This window comes from Ceratina calcarata, unplaced genomic scaffold (genome assembly GCF_001652005.2).
Source record: "Ceratina calcarata isolate Rehan_Ccalc_2016 unplaced genomic scaffold, ASM165200v1 scaffold25, whole genome shotgun sequence".
In the NCBI taxonomy this organism is placed as follows: Eukaryota; Metazoa; Arthropoda; class Insecta; order Hymenoptera; family Apidae; genus Ceratina; species Ceratina calcarata.
Window position 1 is genome coordinate 236,997 of NW_017147017.1, and position 22,413 is coordinate 259,409.

Consider the following 22,413-nt stretch of genomic DNA (forward strand, 5'->3'; position numbering starts at 1 on the left):
TGGGGGAACGAACGAGTCGCTCGGACGCTGCGTCGAGTTAGACGCGGAGGTGATCTCAACATCAGTCGCGCGGTGGTCGCCGTACCGAGTGTTGCGATAGTGGTGATTTTACGTCGAGGGGAGTTTGTACTTCTGAGTTAACTCTTTTTCGCTCGTAAAGAAATCATGATCTCGTGAACGCGATCGTTAATTATAAACTGTGACTCGATGATGGAACACTTAGAAACGTCACGGTATATTTTAGAGCAGAGTGCGCGAAATTAGAAATTCGTAAGCATGAGCATCGGAAGGAAAGGAGTCGGTTTCTCGGCGACGTGTCCGCTCCGGGAACAATTATCATTTTGATACAGGGTACGCCTTATCGAGAGTAGAAAACGAGATTCACCGGGAACTGAAATTAACAGGCACCTTAGCGGGTGTATAATTAATCATCGCGAGTACGCGTCAGTCGTCGAGGATTCTTCCGAACCGGTCAAGTGTCTCGAAACGTGCGGCGCTTACAACTTGGTTAAGTACGATGGGTACTCCCGCGCGTTGGATTGAACGATTCGCCGCGCCAAGTGAAGTGTGATTCTTTTTAAGTGTAAGCTACTTGGAAGCACTCGTGTCATCAGTGAAACGCGCGCGCGGTAACACCCTCGCATATCGTCGAGTCGATTAAACGAGCCGTTCGCGCGGATAGGCGACTGCTGTAGAGCATCGCGTAATATTTTCCTGTAAACGGGATCGTCATGATCCGGGGCGTTCGAGTCAGTAGCCGAATCGCGAGTTCGATATCGATTGCCGGTGAAGGCACACATGCCAGTGTCTCGGAATAAATATTGGGGGGCGGAAACGAGCAACGACAACGTGCACTAACAGCGGGGCCGAGGCGGCGTGTGATGACCGGCAGGAGACAACGAGGGAACGAAAATAAGAGAAGGCAACGACGAGCGGTTCGGTAAAGATGCGAAAACCGGAAGAGCTCTCGGTGTTGTCGCTGGCGTTATTGGTATACTGTTGCTATCTCTTAGTCCCGGTATACCACGTGCTCGCGGTGACCAGTGAATTGCCGCCGAGGCTCGATTTGCCGGAACACTGCTCGTGGGACTCCAGACAGGATGGCGCGGTCACTTGCATTCACCGACGACTCGCCTACGCCGGGAACGATTCTCTCAGGGCGAACTTCTCGCAGGCGACCAGCGAGTACGTGACCTCGATGAACGTACTATGTGAGGATACGGAGGAATCATTGTTCGAGAACGGCGGTGGCAGCGTCCCGAACGTGGACGGGTTCGCGCAACTATGGAGATTACGATCGTTGAGACTGACCGGGTGCAAGCTGGTGCACTGGCCGGCGAAAGTTCTGAACGGTCTGCGGGATCTCCGCAATCTGACGGTCAGAACCTTGAACGGGCGTAAGAGCAAGTACAGTTTGGAGTTGGAGAGCGGCGCGTTCGACTCTGTACCGCAGATCGAGAAGATCGATTTATCTTGGAACAACATCTGGCAGATACCGGAACATTTGTTCTGTCCGTTGTCGAATCTGCTGACGTTGAACGTGTCCTGGAACATGCTGAAGGACATCGCCGAGCTGGGATTCAGGGACATCGCGGAGAAACATCCGAGACGTCTGCAGGAATCGACTCCGTCGCCGTTCCCGTGTTCTCTCGACGTTCAGTCGTTGGACGTATCGAACAATCAGATTTCGGTGTTGCCCGCCTACGGATTCACATCGCTGAAGAGGCTCCGCGTGCTCAACTTGTCGAACAACGCGATCTCCATGGTGGCGGACGAGGCGCTCCACGGGCTCAGATCCCTTGAGACGTTCGACCTTTCCGGGAATCGAATCGTCGCGTTGCCGACGGAGATGTTCCGAGACGCGGCTAAATCGTTGAAGGAACTGCGGCTACAGAACAATTCCATCAGCGTGCTGTCACCGGGCCTAGTCGCGGGGATGGATCAGCTGGTCGCCTTGGATTTGTCGAGGAACGTGTTGACAAGCTCGTGGTTGAATTCCGCCACATTCTCCAGACTGATTCGACTGGTTCTCTTGAATTTGTCCCACAACAGGATCACCAAGCTGGACCCGGCCCTCTTCAAAGACCTCTATACCTTGCAGATATTGAATTTGCAATACAACGAGATCGAGACGATTCCGGCGGATACGTTCGCACCGATGAGCAATCTCCACACACTGGATCTGGCGTACAATCGATTGACTTACTTGGACGCCTACTCCCTGAACGGTCTGTTCGCGCTGTCTCTACTCTCGCTCGATTCGAATCAACTAGAGGGTATCCATCCGGACGCCTTCCGGAATTGTTCCAGTATGCAGGATCTGAGCTTGTCCGGAAATAGCCTGGACAGCATACCAGTCGCGTTGAAGGATATGAGAATGCTCCGTACGCTGGACCTCGGCGAGAATCAGATCAGGAGCCTGAACAGGCCCGGTTTCCGGGGAATGCCCAACCTCTACGGATTACGAATGATCGGTAACGAGATCACGAACGTGACGGCGGAAGACTTCGCCGAATTGCCCGCGCTACAGATCCTGAACTTGGCCAGAAATCGAATCGAGGTGGTGGAGGACAACGTGTTCTCCGCGAACCCGGAGTTGCAGGCGATTCGTATGGACTCGAATCTGTTGCAAGACATGTCGAGTATGTTCGCTAGCGCGCCCGGTCTCCTCTGGCTGAACATGTCCGACAACATGATCGTCAAGTTCGATTACGGTTACCTGCCGGAGAAATTGCAGTGGATGGATCTGCATAAAAATCTTATTATGGACCTCGGTGTCGCGCCACAGGGCATGAGATTACAGACGCTCGACGTGTCGTTCAACCGGCTAACGAGGATACACTCGAGGTCGATACCGGATTCCATCGAGATTCTGTTCGTGAACGACAATCTGATTCAAACGGTCGAGCCGCAGACCTTCTTCGACAAGAAGAATCTCACCAGGGTCGATCTGTACGCGAACCAGATCGTTCGGATGAACTTGTCCGCGTTCCAGTTGACGCAGGTGCCGGCTTACCGACAATTGCCGGAATTCTACATCGGTGGGAACCCGTTCATATGCGACTGCACCACCGAGTGGCTGCAAAGGATCAACACGCTCTCGCTCAGACAACACCCGAGGGTGATGGACCTCAAGTCGGTTTACTGCAAGCTTCCGTATGATCGGCACAAATCTCTTATTCCGTTGCTCGAGGCGAAACCGTCGCAATTCCTGTGCACATACAAGGCGCACTGCTTCGCGCTCTGTCATTGCTGCGACTTCGACGCCTGCGATTGCGAGATGACCTGCCCGGCCAACTGTACTTGCTATCACGATCAATCCTGGTCGGCGAACGTGGTGGATTGTTCCAACTCCGGCTACAAAACCCTCCCCGGCCGATTGCCCATGGACGCCACCGAGGTCTACCTCGATGGAAACAATTTCGGTGAATTGAATTCTCATTCGTTCATCGGTCGAAAGAATCTACAGATACTGTACGCGAACGATAGCAACATCAGCGCTGTGCGCAATCACACATTTAGCGGTCTCAAACGGCTGCTGGTTCTTCATCTGGAGAACAACAAGATAAGCGTGCTAAACGGTGTCGAACTGATGCCGTTGGAGAACTTAAAGGAACTCTACCTGCAGAATAATCTGCTCACGTACATAGATAACGGTACGTTCCTCCCGCTGCGTCAGCTGGAGGTGTTGAGACTGGAGAACAATCGACTGGGCACTTTCGCCGTTTGGCAGCTAGGTCAGAACCCGTACCTGGTCGACATCGGGCTGTCGAGCAACCCGTGGAGCTGCGAGTGCTCCTACCTGGACCGCGTGCGCGAGTGGATGTCCCGGAACACAGCGAAGATCAGCGACTGGAGGAGCGTCACCTGTTCCCTCGGCATGCCCATAGCTCTTTCAACGAACGGATCGGTCAGCAATTGCGCGGCGCTAACGAGCACCACCTCAGTAATCGAGACTCGACCGCTCGAGGCTTATCTACCACTACTGCTGGCCACGGCCGTGCTCGTTTTCGCGATGGTCGCCCTCGTCTGCGGCGCGTTCAGGCATCGACGCACGCTGAGAACGTGGGCCGCGAGCAGATGCGGCCTGAGAGCATGTTACAAGACGGCGGCGTTCGAAGACCAGGAGAAGCCCTTCGACGCGTACATCTCCTACTCCGCCGTGGACGAGGCGTTCGTCTCAACGATCCTGGTTCCCGGTCTGGAAACTTCGTACCGTTTGTGTTTGCACTATCGCGATCTGGGCGCTGGCAGCAACGTGACTGACGCGGTCGCGGAGGCGGCCGACTCCTCCAGGCGTACAATCCTGGTATTGTCGAAAAACTTTCTGCACGGCGAATGGGCCAGGTTCGAGTTTAAAGCGGCTCTCAGGGACGCTCTGAAAGGCAAGGGCCGTTCGGTGATCCTACTGCTGGTAGGCGGCGTGTGTCCGCGTGATCTCGATGCCGATCTCAAAAAGAGAATCTCGTCGCACACCGTGCTGGTCTGGGGGGACAAGTTGTTTTGGCAGAAGCTAAGGTTCGCCATGCCAGACGTGTCCCCTGTTCCTGTTTTGGAGAGACCTCTGCCGTTACCGCCACCGCCACCGCCCCCGGCCCAGTATCAATGGACGTAGAACCGCCGTTATTTAGGTAAGATCCAATAGTTATTTAATCTCCGCACGCTTTACCATCAAACCACCTTCTCGCTCTTTCATCTCCGTGCTCGCTCGCGATAGAGTTTCACACAGTAAAGATTAAAGCGAGTCAAACGAGAGAATCGATGGGATTAACACGAACTGGACTCTAATTCACTTTTTTACTTTTTCGCTTTAAATTTTCAAATAAATACTATCGCGGATCGTTCGACGACTCGTTAGCTCCAAGGACAGATTGGGATTCATAGTCGGAGCTTAAACGGCCGGAGCCGTAATCGTAAAACCTGAAATCCATTCGAACAGCTCGATCTTTTCGAACGATGCTCTGAAATTATATATCGGTTCCAAATGATAAACTAACGAGCCCGGCAACCGTGCCATTCAATGCGAGTTCCGACCTATGGCCCGATTTAACGCCGCGTTGGCACATTTAAGCGGCATTGTGATCGAGCCGTGAATGGGGTCATCTTCCACGGGCGGGTTTTGCGGGAACATATGGACCGGTCTCGAAAAGTATATACGGACCAGTATTACCGCGTGAAATTTGTCGTCGAATCGTCGGCCAGTTGTCGTCGGGTTCAATTAGAAAACTCTATTGATCGATGTCGCACCCCCACCCGGTGTGCTCGCTGTCCGCAACAATTCTCACTTGCTCGCCAATTAAGTCGCCTTTATCGGGTGGACTTCCTGCCAACGTGTAAAGGTGCAAAGGAACATAGTCAAAATTACATCAACTGCTCGTTCCGCGCGCAGACATTACCTTTCACTGGCTGTCGTATACCCTCGAGCTCTACTTTACAATGAACGTCTAACACAATTTATTTTGACATGCCTCGAAACATTTGCGATATCTTGCGTTGTACACTTTTTATCGAGGAAAAGTAACTCCCCGCAGCCGAGACTGCGAGTGAATCACAGTTACATTCTGCCGCGTCGATAGGAAAAGTCAATTGACCAGTCGGTTTCCCTGAAATTGTTCGGCGACAATGGTCTCGCACCCTCCGTCCCTTTTATTCGTGTCAGGTGGTCGTTCGCATCCACAGGCGAGCTCACGTTAACTTTTCGTGACACGCTTCATTCTCAGCTGTTCGCGTCCAGTTGGTTGGTCAGTGACCGTGCGAGGGTGATATCCGTAGGGTGGACCCTTTTTTATCCAGCGCATTCGCGCCTCTGTTGCGGACGCTTCCATTAGCGGGTGATTTCTGTTGATAAGCCGCATCGATACGCGGTCGGCTAGCTTTTCTTTATGAGATCGACCCCAATCCAGTCGTCTTATAGCTTACGGCTTACAGGATTACGCAGGAAATGTGTCTGTATATGACCGAACGATGGGCGAGTGGGACCACTCTCCATTACCGTATCTCGTTTTTGATACGTAGGAAAAATGTCGTTCCCTTAGGAGATACAGACTTGATCGCATTATCGTGTCAAACTAGCGAACAATGCACGCAGGGTTTTCCTAAAGATTTTCATACGACGACACGTAGTCTCTATTTTCGTGTTCCGAATATTTGTAAGAAGAGACGAGGTTCCAGCCTCCGAATCTCTTCGTAAATAGGCTAGGAACGACAGTTTGTAGGATGAGCAGGCTGAAAAGACAGACGGTAACGGAGAAGCTAGGGTTTCGTCAGGTTACAGTTAGGGGAGAAAAAAGGATCGCGGGCTCTCTTTACCGTGATTTATTGCACGCCATACGCGTAGCGGTACGAGGTTTTTGTTGTCAGTTTCGATTTCGACTATGATGTACGCGAGTTGAAAAAAAAAAAACGGGTTTCCATCGATTGGCCAGTCGGAAGCTACTTCGTGCCGCGCGTGCACTCTCTCAAATGTACTGCGTAATTTAGTCCCATAATTCCTTTGTATTTATGCGTTTTTCCGATCGCCGCTCGCCGGCTCGGACAGTAGCGGACAGAGAATAAAAGTTTTGGGTCGCGAGATTCGCTGGTGAAATGCTATTTCTTTTTTTTCGTCGTAAGTGCGTGGATCATCCCGCATTCGAAATACGTAACCTGGCTTCTAATTGCTTGCCGGGGAAAACCATTTTCGTTCGCATAGAAAAGTTTCACGGGAAAGGAAAATCTGCCGAGTAATCCCTGTGTCGAACATGCATCCGAGAATGGGGAAAAGAAGAGCGAACGAAACGGGCAACTGTATCTGGAGGCAACCATCTCGTCGAAACAGGTAGAGATCTACGCTCACGTGTTCGTCGCCCTTTACATTTGTACCTGACAACGGGTGGACCGAAAACTGGAAGACAAATGGGATCACCGCAAACCTCGCATTTTCCTTTGCCCTAAGGGACGCTAGAAATTAAAAGAGGATTTGTACCGGTGGTTCGTTCGTTCATTCGTTTCGCTTGCCCGTTTTTCCCTTCCACGTAGTAACGTGGATAGTAGTCGTTCGGGTGTACAGATTTTCAGAACTACGCGACGAAGAGCAGGACGAAATCTCCTTCGTCTTCGTTACGTTGCGATTTACGAAATGGGTTGCAGTAATCCTCTTTTGCATTTGTAAATAATTGAACTCGAGTCTTCCACCCGTGTCGCGTCGCGAGCAAATCTGTATCTAATTTAAGAAGAGTAGTCGAACAGACGAGACGAATACAAACAAGTTGAAGACTGGTGAATGCAATAAACGAAGAAGTTACGGAAACGGGAGAACTGTTGTATCTCTTTTAATTAATCCTCGGATATCGTTTCGCCCGTGTGGTCCTATCTAAGATTTCTCCTCGACCAACCACCTTTTTTTCTCTCTTTCTTTGTTTCTCTCCCTTCCGGTCGCAGTGACCGCGTTTAATGCTCGATTATTTATTTAATCGGTGCTAGCGTTGCCGCTCCAGAATTAATTGAAAGAACCTCGCGTCTGTACGCTTCTTACTCGTTAGAATTTTCCTCTACGCACATTACGCAAATTGCACGATAAACTTTACGAGCCGTGGTACGCGCGCCTTAATTATGCACGCGCCGGAAGACTGTCGTCGTTACCTCAAAACGCACAGGATTCAGATACTCTACGGAAGTGTAAAAAAAAATGTCCTCTGCTCGGAGACGGAAAAAAGAAAGGAAAAAAAAAAAAAGATCCAAGAGCTCCATTATCTTGCTCTGCGTTCAGCGGCCCTCAGCTGTAGATCACGTTTAAGCCCCTCATAAATTTCTATAAATCTATTAACTCGCGACGCATTTACATAACAAAGAGTGGATGGACGTGCGTCGAACGTAGTACATCGCCGATCGTAAAGATATCGATAAAATTCCATTCATCGATCGACGACGATAAAACTGCTTGACGCGTAACTTGTTCGCACCGGTCAACCGTTTTTCACCGTTGTACCGGTCATTTTTACGTCAATGTCGCGAGGACGGGAAAAACGAATCTACCAGCCGTTCTCAGATTGGCACATATCAGGTCGTCGCATTCGTATTGTCCGATGGTCCGCGTGAAATTCACTTGCGCGCCGATGCCAATCCATCCTCGCTGCCCTACGATTGTCAGTCTCACGTTTTACGAGATCAGCTCGACGCGCTCCTCGCGTTACGAATCTTTCGAGGTATTCCAGTATCGAAGTTCCTCCATCCTTAAAAATGTTTTACAGTCTCCTGATTTCCGGGCCTCTTTTTCAGCCTCTTACGTTTTCACGGCTTTCTAACTCTCACTACCCTCCCTGTTTTTCCTCTCTCCCCTTTTACACAGGCGCGAACCTCTCCAAGCCGCTCTCGACGCGCCAACCGAGCGGGAGATTGGGAAAACGTGCACACAGGTAGTTCTTTTCCCTTCGTTGTCGGCCGTGTGACTCCGACCCGGCGTTACGCCGTCAAACGAATCGCTCTTAAAAGATTAATAGGTACAATTTCCGTCGTTCCGTGAAATACTGCATCGCTCCGAGCAACGAAACTTGCGTGATTCCGTCATCTCGAAACCGAGTAATTTATTAAAACGGCGCTACCCATGACGTAGAACAGTACATTCTTAGAAATCTACTAATCTTATCGAACGTGGTGTGGTATCCGTACAGCACCTGCGTTTGCACGCGGTGTTTGAGGAGGCGAGAATTTTTATGACGCTTTTAGTCCCAGTCCGTGATTTTTTCTCTCAGTTGTATAGATATAGCAAGAACTACCGTCGCTATTAGTCGAGTCGTTAACAGACTTATCGCGGCGCGTCCTCTCGCTTTAGCGTACGAACGATTCCTCTCGTGGCTAACTTCATCATCGGAGTATGCTTCTTGTGCCTCGCTCAAGAACGGCTTCCACTTTTAATACGTTCCGTTTTTATCTTATCGAACTTCTTTCGCCGCTCAACGCTTTTTCTATTAGTTCCAGCTCCTGCCGTTCCGCCTTTGTGTAGGCATCCTAGCACGTTCAACTATGATGGAACGAAATTAACGCTCGCGCGTCGCTTTGAACCTGCGCGCGATTACGCTTCTCCTCTTTGTTCGATAAAATTCATCCGCGGTGATCGCGAGAAGGTTTGCCGTCGAGTTTATCCAGCGCGACTTAGGAAAACGGAAAACTCCTTTAGACTCGATGAAATTACGATGCTGGTGTAATGGAATAGCCGTAGGGTGGAAAATAAAACAGGTGTCGCCATGCAATTTGTAATGCGTGTCGTAACGTTTTAAATTTTTAGTATCTTATCGGGGGAACTATAAAAATGCTCTCGGCGCGAGGCTATCTTAAGGAAATCGTTTGCGAGGCTCGCTTTATTGCTCAATGCATCCTCGTAGAATGTATATTTTTTCAGCTGTTCTCGGCTTGTTTTTCGACAATTTGTTGCTTCCGGTCGGCACGAGCTTCCTCCATCGCTCGGAGCTGTTTTAATCGTCGAAGCGAAAACGACACGCGGAAATTACAGGGGCGTTTTCATTCCACGGGAAAATATATTATACATATACATACGTATAGACCTTTCTTCACCGAAAATTTTTAGTCCGCTCTCTCCTCTGCCCGTTGCATGGTGGCTAGCGTGTAATACGGTGCCACGTACACACGCGTACACGTAACTTCCGTAAAATATGGTTACGTTGATTACTTTTTTCTCTCCGACCCTGCTCACCCCTGTCGTCCTTATACGAACCACTACCACCCCCGTGCACCCGAATCCCTCCCCCATTTTACTGCGCTTTTCCCCTCGCGTGTTGTTCGGTTAATGCAAAGGATCGGATATGATGACTCACCAGGAAGGGAGTACGAATTTTCGGTGGATTCATGGCCGCGTACAAATCGATACGTTCCACGTTAAAACCGTGCACAATGGCTAGTCCCTTTCCACGATTTTTCGAAGTTCATCTTTTGAAACTACGACGAACTTTCGCGACGCCGCGCGCCGTAGCCGTTTCGAATGGTCAAGTTTATTCGGACGGTTTGAGGAAAAAAAGGAGGCGGAAGAGCTGTCCAGCGACGGAAGCGGGTGAACGAGCAACGCGGTCACCGGAAATAACAGACTGACCTTTAACGCGTCCACCGGCGCAAACTTTCAGATGTTATGAGTGTAAACTCGATGCGCGCTATCATCCGCGGTCCGTATAGCTCGCGGACCGCGGCCAGATACGCGCTGCGCCGGTCCTCCGTTTTATTTATGAAACGAAAACATTGTCACAGCTCGCCGTCGCGGAATAATTTTCCACGCGCCGCCGCGCCGCTCCTGCGCTGCGTCGTTTCGAATTAGCCGCGTCCGGCTACATTTCATACGGTCCCCGTACGGAAAGCTATCGTTGCCTCTATGCACCGCGTACACCTTTTCGATCCAGCTTCCGCGTCCAGGAAAACGTTATTACAGTTGCCATCCCGGCGAGCTGCTTGTTCAACGAATTCGTCGCGGATCCACCGATGTAATTTCCATTGAAATTCGTGTCGCGTCCTAAGCCAAGAAGAACCGTGACTGTGCCTCGGCTGTTAATAAAACGAAGATTACCTGGATGCAGTTCGGAGAGCTTCCCTTCCTGCATTCGAGTCAGCTTTTGATCGCGCCCGGCGAACCAAGACAATCGGTTTAGCGACACAGCTAAGCAAACGTTTCCGACGAGAGAAAAGAAAGTTAATTTCCTCTGCACGCCCGTTTGCGTTAATCCCGGTTCGGATGCGGTCCGCTGTCGAAAATTTGGTTAATCACGATATGGCAACCCTCATTCGAAATTAGAGCGACCCCGTTAACAGCTGCGACAGCGTGGCGAATTCCGAAACCCGATCAATTTATCAGAGAAACGCGAACGTGACTAGACTTAAGCATATGGCCGATTTAACGATATCGGTCGGGAAACTGGATCCATGACCGGTCGTGTTGGCCAGAGATTATGCGTTTCCCGGTGATATTTTCCGTCGCGACACAAAGCCATTCGGTGCGGGCGGTGGGGAAATCGTGTAAAGGAGAGGAACCAAGCCAATTATGCGCGGTACCAGCATCGAATTCGTTACGGTGTTACATTGTAACCGAACAGGCGACAACTCGGACCTGAATGCGTTCAATGGAGGGAGAAATTTTTGGACAGTCGCGATTAGGGCCTTTGACTGCTAGCTTTTGTGTAGCGCAGGGCGTAGGACCTGTGCAGCGCGGCAGGCCTCCTTTCTCTTCGACCCTAGCCGGTTCACCGTCGCCGCTCGATGATTTTGCAGTTCACCCCGACCCGGACACTCCTCTCGACGTTAATTACTTTCTAGTTTTTTCAACGTGCCTGTCGAGTTTTCCTTTATATCTGATTAATGGACGCGGTAAATGCTTACGTGCATGCGGCTTTCAGTCTCTCTCTCTCTGTCTCTGTCTCTGTCTCTTTATCTTTCTTCTATTGCCATCGACGGAAAATGTATACAGAGAAAAGTATAAAAGGTAGTTGAGATACGCGAAAAAAGTAGTACCTACCGTTCGAGGTTTTCCAACGAGAAGTCTCGAAGGAAGCGGCGAGTATCGACGTTAGCCGACGCGGCGTGGTCGTGAATTATTTACGAGGTTTCGCGGAGGCCGAGCATTTAATTCATACGAAAGGAACGATAATATCCGAAGGGGACGAGAGACCGAGTATACCGATAGAGGAGAGGAGAAGAAACGCGCATCGTCGAGCGCGGGCCGTGCCGTGCCATTGTTACGCTCGCCGACCAGTTTGAAAAGGACAATTTTTCAGAGCGCTTTGCAATTCGTCGGATCTAGAACGGAAGACGAATGCCACGAAGCATCGCGCATCGTGGCGAATTCTTCCTTTCAAACAAACTTTTCGGGAGATCCGGGGCAACCGCCGCGCGTTCCCCGTGGCTTCCTCCTTAACGTTTCCTTGTTATTTCAATTGCCGGCACTCTACCTGTCATCGAAGTGTCAGTCCGACCCCGGCCGCCCGCTTTCAAAAGAGCAAAACGCCACGGTAGAATTTTCTGCCTCCCTGTCTATTCAGGGGATGATAACCGTGAGAGAGGGTCGAATGTAGTCAGCGGGGCAGGAGCTTGTCGTGTCTTCTCCGATGCCTTTCTTTCCCTTTTTCCTCCCTCTCCGCCCTGTCATCTTTTCTTCCTTTCTTCGTTCGCCGCCCTCCTCGTTTTCTGCTCTTCTCCGTTGGGGAATATCCGCAAAACAGGCCGCGCTGGCCTATCATAACATTCTCGTTTTCACGGTAACAATGTCGGCGTAACGAGACGTGCAACAAGAATGCGAATCGGTCGAGACAGAAATCTGAGATGTTCCTTAACTTTCTACATTCTCCGATATGACTACAAATTTCTACGAAAACGAGCGTGTAATTTCTCTCTTCTCAAATATCTTTCTATTTCCATCTCGGGTTATAATTTTTATAATTCATCTTCTACTGCTTTCGGCGAATCACGAGAATTTTATCCGGCACAGTTCCGTGGAACAACATTTACGTTTATGCAATAGGAATTCCAACGGGCGGATAGCCGAGGGGGAAGGCAAAGGGAACGATAACTTGCAGCGGAGCTAGCGTTTGTTTCCTTACTACGGCAAACGTTAAATGCATTAACGTTCAACAATAAGCGCGAGTGTATATAATCATTAGCTAGGGTACAAAAGCCTCGTCGGTAGCTTTGTTCCGCGGGACTACCTGCGTTACGTGGCCGTATGTTTAATAATACTGAGCAGAATTGAGCAATCAGAACGATGTCCACTGCACGCAAAACAGTTCCTTCGAACGATAAATTAAACCCACCGATTTTCTTAAGATACACTCTTTTTAAGTTGTGCAACGGCGTTACAATTAAAGTACACGTCGAGGTTCAAATAGACAATAGAATCTCGAAAAGGAATCGACGGAGATCGAGGCATTCAATAATCTGCGAGTAACGTGTAATCAAATAAGAAAATCAAGAGAATCTAGAACGGAATCGAGCGGTGCTCCCGGACAAGAATTAACGTCGAGATAAAGATTGTTCCACCAGAAACGCCGAAGGCGAAGGTGAAAAACCTGAACGAGAGAGCAACGGCGAGCCTGAGTCAGTCGTCATTAGAGATTTCGAAGCTCTGCACGAAATTACGCGTGGATCCCCCATATGATCTCCGCTGGATTAAATCTACCGTGTAATTTTCGTTCCGATCGTTCCAGTTCCAAGTTCCAACCGCACACGCGTATAGTACATAATATCGGTCTTTCTTTACGTACTGTTTACTTTTTTCTCGAATTCTCACGGCCGATGCGCACACGTCTAGAAAGAGGGAGATTTCAATTTCCAATTGTAGGAGTCGCAGCCGGCTGCAATTTAATGTAAAGAGGCTGAATGAACCCCGCGCGAGAAATCGATAATTTACGGGCATGAATCGTCACGCCTTCGCCTCATATTAATTGTTTTTGCCCGGGCGATAATGGTTTATCCGTGGGACGAGTCATTAAAGAGGATACAGGTTGCCGTCCAGCTGGAATTCTCCGATCGCGTGTGTTCCAAGTTACGTAATCGATCGACGCGGTAGAGTCCGGGACGGCAGGAACAGCTTTTCACAGTCAGAGGAAAGCATTTGCCTTTGCCGCATCGAAACCGATAAGTCTGGGTGAATATATCGCGCGACTTATTGAAATCGATTACACACCGGTTTGATGGTCGGAACGCGCTCCCGGGAGGGAACCGCTAAATACAGATTTAAAAAGGTTTGATCGAGGTGCTGCGCGAGAGCAACGTGCGGGAGGAACTTTCGATTGATTTTTCGAAGCGAATCCGCAGCCGTAATCTGAAATTCCCTCTGTTGCCGCCGTCTCTTTCTCTCCTCCGCGGTGAGCGCCGAGTGGAAAGCTCCGGGGGCGCGGAGCGGGATGAAGAACGCGAAATGAAAACGGGATCGTGGATGGTTGGCGCCGCGTCTCGGAACCGAGAACTTCTCTCCTTCTCCGTTTCTCTTTGTTTACGCGACTTCTGAATGAAACTGAGGAACTATTCGGCGGTGGCATTTTAATTAATAAGCGGAAATACGTTCGGCGGCGATCGGATGAAACACCGGCGTTCGTGCACGTTCACCTTATCGCTTTTCTCTCCCTCTGTTATTTGTCCGCGAATTTCGTTCGCCGATAATTTTATGCGCGAATCAGCGTAAATATTTAACGAATCGAGCAAATGAAACGCTCGTTACAGGAAAATCGTCGAGAACGTTTCACGAGCTATGGCTCGATCCAATCTCGCGATTAGGAAATTAGGGGTGGCTATCGCTCGAACGTCTTCCGGAACTTCCTCCTCAATTTTTCAACGATCGACTGACCAATCGACCAACGATGTTGCTTAACGAACCGCATAATAAGCAAGATCGGTGAAACGAAAATCTCGATTGGAGAGCTCGAATCTGTATTGCAACAGAAAGTCAGAATAATTTTTCATTAGAGGGCTTCTTCCCACGACTAACCACGGAACAGATACCGTTAAATCTCGCAGAGTTTCACGGTTCGCTTCCGTTAGCTCGCAAGATTACATCGCTTTTCCCATCCGAGGTGCTAGGCCTATTTATCGACTGCTTGATCGACTGTTAATTTCGATTAAATGCACTCGCGCAACATCGTTACGACGTTTATCACCGTATAACGCTTTACTCCTCCGTGATTGCATCGGGTATCGCGTAAGTAATAGGATCTCTATGCGTTTACCGTGTGAAACAATAGCGATTTTTCCCACTAGTCGCATCCAGTGGGTCTTTTTGACGCCGGGCAATGTCGCGACGTTGCGGGACAAAGAGGAGCAATTTCGCGAACACGATGCGCTCGCCCTTCCGTCAGCCGGTGCTCGGTGTCCCACAGGAAATTCAACCAGAGGCTGGGATCGTTTTCCAGAGTCCTCCTTTTGTTACCCGTTCGTTTTTGCACCCGAAATTTTACTTGTTGCGTAGTCGAAGCGATGAAATTCTCGCGACTTAATTATCGGCCGCTTCCGCTTACTCTTAATTGCCTCAACAGCTCCCGATGATTAGAGAGCACTGAATTTTTCTATAAAAATTTGCTACCAAGTAGCTTCAGCACCGATAACAGATTTCAATACCCTTTTCATACGGTCGAGGTCACATATGCAAATCTATGAAACGTGCGAATCTTCGCGTAATCTCGCAAAAAACCCGCGAACTCGCGAGAAGGACGTAAATCGCGGTCGTAAAAACCGCGTTCCCACGTTTGCCTGCGGTCAGCTTTTAATCGATAGTATAATTAACCGGTGCGTGCGAATATAAAAAGGGGTCGCGGTCCAAGAATGGAAAAGCTGCGCGCGCGAGTCTCGGAAAATGAGCGTAGCCGTCATTAGCGCGTACGCCCAGACAGGAGGAGACTTACCCGTTTCATAAAAGCTTGAACAGGGTCAACGGTTAATTTCCCGAAGCGTCGACAAAAACTACGAGACTAGATTTTCCCTCAATTTATCAGTTGAATTTTTTTGCGTTTGGATTTATTGGGCAGTTTTATCGTCTTCCTTTATTTATCGGTATGACTCCCTAGCCCCGCGTGGAGCGTCTTGAAAAAGAAAGGACGGAAGACTAACGATAATAGCAGTCCCGTTTTACCGCTTTTGCATTTCGTATCGGTGAATTCAATAACCAACGTCGATTTCCTTTCCCTCCGCTCCTGACAAACAATTTTTCGCGTCCAAACTGTGAGAAGCTGAGGGCTTGGTGTCAGTATACTGTCAGTCCATGAACCCGAAAAGTCTGGCGGCGCGTCGCTTACGATAAATATTTGTTCCGAGTCAGCATCCATCGGGAGCCCTGGAAGATTAATTCCCAAAGCGTAGCGTGACGTGGATTTTGGTTCGGCGCAACGCATAGGTTAAACGAAATCGATCGAACGAACGACGAATCCGGCTGTTTACGTTTCTCGTGAAAGCTTGTAAAAGCATCGATCGTTCCGTCCCCTTTTTCGTGGCCGAGAAAGGCAGCTCTTGGCGCCGATAATTCGCGCTGACGATCGGTCACGGCGAGGATGTGCCGTGAAACACCCGGCGCTTGTATAGCGTATACTATACGTGTTGTTGTCGCGGCACCGAGATAGGCAGATGCTCACTCCACAGCCTCACGCCCCGATACAAGGGGTCCAGAATGCGAGACGAAAATAATGGTGGCCGCCTGTAAACCTATGAACCGATTCAATGCGGTCCCGGTCTTTCTTCCCTTCTCTTCTCCGTGTCTTCTTTGTCATGCCACTTTTACCTCCATGTATATCGCCGTACAACCGTCGTCCCCGTTTTCGCGTCTTTCTCTACGGGCTCTCACACCGAGCCGTATCGATGTTCATCTTTCTTTATCCGCCCATCTATCTCCCCTATTCTATTCGCTTCTGCTGGATCCCCTCCCTCTCCTCCTGTATCTTTCCAACATCTTATTGTGCCCCGTTTTTCTGGCCACGCTTTTCTTGTCGCCGGGTCGCGCATCATGCGACCGGTTCAAAAACCCCTGTTTCCGATCCGGTCTACGATTTTCTCCGAATACAGCGGAAACGAGTGGAAATGTTCAAATTCATGAGTATACGTAATGCATGGTCGTGCCATTTCTTTCATTCGTTCCCCAGCGGATTTTATTAGAAAGCCGGAATGCTACATCGTTCCTGCATTTCTCGCGCGTCGCGTCGTCCAGGCACGCGTAGCGAAATCGAAAGCTGCAAATAACGTCTCTCCCTCGGGCGCGTCCCTATACACATACCTTCCTCGGTCCACTCGTCCTCTTAGATCACTCTCAGGAGACACACGCGTGTCCTCGGTATTTCCTGAGTTGCGCCGTGCCGCGCCGTCGGAAGGACGAAGAAATAGGGTACGAGGCAGCGCCCCATTCGCCCATTGTGCTAATCCCGAGTTACGTCTCGAGGCGCAATTGTGTCGAGTTTACGGTCGAGCGCGATTCCATTCGATTCGGCGGACGCGACGCATCCATACACGTATACGCGGGAAGGGCAAGGAGACAAAGTAAATCGTAGGAAACGTGGAACACAGCGCATTCGGTTTTCCATCAAAGGAGGGAACAGGTAAGCTCGACGAGCCAGAGAGATGATTCCATTATAAGTTCGCTTGGGCTTTCTATCTCAACGCTTTATCCGCTTCCATTTTCGCGTATCCATCCCGAATATAAAGCTCCGCAGCTTTGCGTTTTTCCTTCCACCTCCCTCCTCGCCCGCGTCGCCAAGGATTTCGCAAACTGTCGTGCTACTTATTCCACTAGCGAAATCATTCAACTTTTTCTCGAGCGAGATGTATATGGGATGACAGTTTCGGCTTTCGGATACCCTGCAGCGATGCTGGAACGACGCGTTAAAAGCGTACCGTCTCGATCAAGCTGGAGAGAAAGATATGAGCGAGAAAGGGGAAGGGCGTCGAAACGCGGGGATGAAACTCGGTGAAAGTTTGCCGACGTTTATGGGTTCGCGACGGGTCATGGAAGAGGGGACCGTTCGATGAGTAATGGGGGGCCGCTTTAATCACTTTACGCAACCGCCGATTATCTAACGGACAAAATAACAGATAATACGTATCCCGAGGTTCGCGTAAGATCGATCGAGGCCGACCTCGTTACGTGGAAAGAAATCAATTAAATCCTGTGTATCGGAACCCCTCGAAACCGCTCGTATCTGTCCGATATAAAAACGTCTACTCCAGGACGATTTATTATCTCCTCGAACAAGGGTCTTCTTAATATCTCCGCCGATTACGAGACGAGCATTCGTATAAAAGAGCAATTGAGCAGTTTCTTCTTTCACTACATTTCAAAGACTTTTTTATGCAGATGTCCGGGAAGGAAACGCGCGAACATGAAAAATCTGAAACGCCACCTTTTCTCCTGTCCCGCGGCAGGGATGGAGCTCGTCTCTCTCGCTTCGCGTACGGGAAACACCATGAATTTTAACGAATAAACGCGAGTCGGATGATAATATCAGTGAGGATGTGAAGATACTCGGCTCGCGACCCGTGTCAACGCCGGAAAACCGTAATGCGGCGCGGCGTAGCACACGTTCGGAGTTGCAACGAAATTCTCCGTGCGAAATTACGGTTGATTTAAAAGCACCGAGCCTCCCGCAATATCGCGACACGTACAGCTACGAACCTCGAGTTACTGAATCTCGTGGTTATGGATCGTTGTCCAAACTAACTGGGTACCGAAAACATCCGAGCGGCATAGATATATCTTTGTTTCCGGTGAGGGAAACGCGGCTAGACGAGACGTGACCGAGATAAGAAAATCAACTACCTACCGGGAGTATCTGTGTGCCAAAATCCGGCAGTTCTCTTTCGCGTATTTATCTAAAGATAGATCATTTTTAATAGCCCGCGGCGAATCATTAGCGTAATTAGTATTTTGATATTTAGTACAAATACTTCTGCTACCACCGAACGGAAAATCAACGTGATCTGATTTCGCGTGGGAATTCTCATGGATATTTTACGATTCGCATAGTAGCTTGTAATTTTAATCCGCGCGGCTTGTGGATAAAACGCGATGAAGGAAAAGAAAGTGGATCGGTGTGGAATTTCATGGTAACCCCGAAGCGCAGCATTTATTCGGGCAGCTTCGAACCGTGCGTCCGTCGGTAGGAATTACGATCCGTTCTCGTTCTACTTAAATAGTTCGAAATATCGGCGATCGATTTAATTTCGGGTTACGACAACTATTTCCATTTGCAGAATTTATATTTGGCCGTTCCGAGCGCGTGCAACGGCGGTAATTGCGTGTCGTAAAAAATACCACCTACGCCCACAGCCAACCCCCTCGAGCCCGGTTTCGGTAAACCTCACCATCGAGTACAATTGCGCGGATCGCCTGTGTACTCGCGTTACTGCGACTGACTCCTAACTAATAAGAGACCCGTGCATTATTTGCCGTTTAATTAATCGCAATTACGTTTGATTAAATATCCTGTCGCGGGACAAGCAATAATTGTAACTCGCACCGCTGTCAGTTCGTGCTCAGTCTGTTATGCAGCTTTCCTTGCAATATTTTTTATCCGTTCCCCAATACTGAACAATTGCTCGTTAATGAAACATTTACGTGATCAGAGTGTAAAATCGGGGCGCACGGTAATGAAAAAATCCTGCCGGCGTCGCCGCCGGAACGTTGCAATAATCGAAACTTGACAATCGGCCGTCGAACAATAATCGCGGTCCCGCAGGCCTGGCGCCGCGAATAAAACCCGACGGGACAAAGCGGTCCTGTCTCTCCCCCCGAATTGAACATTTTCATTTTTCAAAAACCATCCTCGTCGGTCTGCTTGGCTCTCCGCCGATAATTCGATTCGTACCATCACCGCGCCGCTGTTTTCGGTCTCCCATAAGCGTGCGCGTATTATAACGAGGGTCGATCGACTGGATGGAGAGAGGTCGCCACGTGCGAATTACGTCCGATTCGAAAGAGACATAAAACCGCGCTGGAGAAAACCCCCCGGTAATCGCCCTCGGCCACGTGGCCGGTCATTCAAATTGGAAAATCATGATCGGGGAAAGTTTTTTAACGCGACCGCCATCTGGCCAGGAGCTCTTACCCCATAAATACGTACCGATAAAGCGCGAAAGGGGTGGGAAGCCGGTGAATATGTCATAAGTTTAGTTACACAAGAAGTTCCTTTTAGCTCCGAAGTTCCGAGGGGTTACCTCTTATGAAATACTTTGACGCTGTGGCAGGCAAAAACGAGGAGCGAAATTGGTGGGTGGTGGCACGAATAAACGCGAGAGCCAGTTTCGTTGTCTTGTAACGAAGCAGCAGCAGCAGCAGCAGCAGCAGCTGCTATGAGAGAGCAGACACACGGTTGTTGTGCACGGCAATTTCTTTCGGCTCCTCTCGCGCCGAAAATGATTGGTCGCACCTTGCATCGGTTATGGCCCTTTTTACCCGGGGCCCCGAAGCCGCGCGTGGAACCTAATAATTTAGAGGCTGGCTCCGTGGACCGCTGGTGGAAGGGTACGGCATTCTCGGAAATGCGACCGGGAATTCGCGCGGAAAGTCAGCGAACCGAGATAATAGTGAGCGTCGCGTCGTCGCGGCTTCCAGCGATGTCCGGGCAGATACTTTTTCCTGTCAGTTGCTCGGAATTTACGCGGATGGTAGAAAAAGTGGGACAATAGGAAAGCCGGACTTTTTATCTCTGTAACGCGGCTTCTCGGGCATAATTAAGAGGGAGGATCTCTTCAGAAGAGGATCCTTCGGACAAAGCGCGATTCGACACGGAAAGCTGCGCTTGGCCTACGAGTCACGACCAGCGCGATTAATTCTTTTGGTCGGGCATTAAACGGAGTCGAGGACGAGGTAATAAAGTTCCTCCGCGCCTCCTTTTTTCGAGCCCATTAAATAGTGGCAGAAACTCACGTACAAATAAATCGAGCGCGATTCTTGTAAAAAAGTTGATTCGCGAGATTCGTCCGGCGATACAAGCGCCGAAGTAGCGGCACGGCGGCTCGGAATCGTTACCGGACCAAGGGAGTGGAAGATTGTTCGCGCGCTAAAGGTTACGCGGAGCACGGAATACATAAATTCGAACAACTGGTGGAACCAATAAAAAAGTCCGATAAAACATCTGCACGCAGGCCGGAGAATGGGCGCACGGCCACGGGTGCAATAAATTTCCAGCCCCACCAGCGCCGTCGATATATTCCTTCCGCATTTCGAGTAGCGAACTTACTATTTATATCGGATAACTAACGAATCGTTTACGAATGATTCTTGCTTCCGCTCGATGGTTGTCGCCACGCAGCCGAGCGGAATTCGATCGGAAAGGTCAAAACGTCTCCGATTGATTTAGCCGCGATCGATACGCGATGAAGAATCGTTCAAGAGCAGCGTTGTACTCTACGCTCGGAACATCCAATTCCCGTATCCATCCAATGGAGAGGCTTCCAACCGGTACTTATTCCTGCCCGCTATCCGTTCAGCCTCGGAATAACCCCTGCAATCGTCCGGGATTGCTACCAACGCGCTCTTCCTTCGATCGAGCATTAACCGTTTGCGAAACGCGATCTAACTTCCTCCTTTCCCATTGCGTATTTTCATCCCCTTGTTGTTCAAGTGGGTCCTTGGATCTCACGCGTACCAGCCTCGGCTCTCTTTACGAATGTTGCCAACTTCGGCTGGAAATCGTCTTATAAACCTTTTTCGATGCTACCTCGTTTTCGAACGAACTCGGTTCAGCCCCTCAATTTCGCCGGGATAACTCGAGCGGGACACGGTAAAATATTATCGACGGGGACGAGGCAACGGGACAAAACGAACCTGGCTTCCTCTGTCATTTCAGTTCGTCGTTCGCTCTTATCCGTCGATCCGATTCGCCACCCCTTTCGGCCGCTATCAGTCATGGCCTCGCGGCCGCAACCTGGTCAGACGTTTATTGTGGTGGCACGGTGGTACAACGTTATATTTTTTTCCACGTTTTGTCTGCCTCCTGGTTTCGAGTCCTGGTAAATTTTTCGCGGTTGCGAGATTTATACGAAGAGTCGCGCGAAAGCTTTGACGCGACCGCGTATGATGGACGAGTATTTCGAGCGATACCGGTGAAAAAGTGTTCGAGGAATGGAGCCTGTAATCCGTGCGATTTTTATTCCATCCTTTTTTATTTCTAGAACGCCTCCAGGTACAAACACATCGTGCACATATGCTTTTCCGCGGTGCCGAACGAAACAAACCCAGCTTGTTACGAATATTTAATTAAATAAAGTCGGTAAAGGAATCAAGGTTAAAAACGTATTCACGTTTTCGATTGTTGCAACAGACATTCTGTGAACTCCCCGCGGCATGAAATGAACATACTTTCAATAGAGCTCCGGCGAGCGAGAGAGCAATTATTTGGTCGAGCTGAAAACTTTTCTTACCGAGATTCAGACGGAAAAGTTATGGACGAAAGTTGCGCATAATACCGTGCGCTCCTGAGGAATATAGTACGTGGCCTGCGTAAGACACGGAATGTACGAGTATTATTCGAGCGTACTTGCAAAGTAGTTAGCGAAATACATCGGAGAATGTGGCTGCGATAACGGAAATCGTGACATACGCCATTTTCCCTTGGTTCGTCCCGATGGAGCTTATCGAATCCGAGTCAGAACCAATCGGCTCGCAAGCGCCGTTCCACCCTTGCGTTCTGTGTACGTAAGTGGAACGTCTGGATCACGGCCGCTCCGGCTATTCTCGGTAATACGTAGTCGCTCCGTGCGCAAACTTCCCTTAATTAAAATTTGTTATTTTAAACGTCAAATTAACGCCGATTACTCCTTTGCTCGTTCCGAAGTTGATACAGGAAAGCGGCGTTTTAACATTTAATTAGAGTGGAAATTCCTCTTTTTCATTCTATCGGGACACTCGACGAAATTGTTGATCCGAATGTCTCCCGGTATCGTAAAATCCTTCTCTTGGTAAGCACACGAGTT

The 22,413-nt window shown here is 49.6% G+C and overlaps 1 protein-coding gene across 2 annotated transcripts in view; it reads left to right on the plus strand.

Annotated features, from left to right (window-relative positions):
- Positions 1-63: 63 nt before the first annotated feature.
- The window catches only part of Toll-6 (Toll-like receptor 6), a 32,178-nt gene continuing 9,828 nt past the window's right edge, over positions 64-22,413 (plus strand). For both annotated transcript variants that reach the window (XM_018021062.2, XM_018021063.2), the window contains exon 1: positions 64-4,631. In XM_018021062.2, the coding sequence (XP_017876551.1) occupies positions 947-4,615 (3,669 nt within the window). In that variant the 5' untranslated portion in view covers positions 64-946 and the 3' untranslated portion in view covers positions 4,616-4,631. The remainder of the gene's footprint in view (positions 4,632-22,413) is intronic.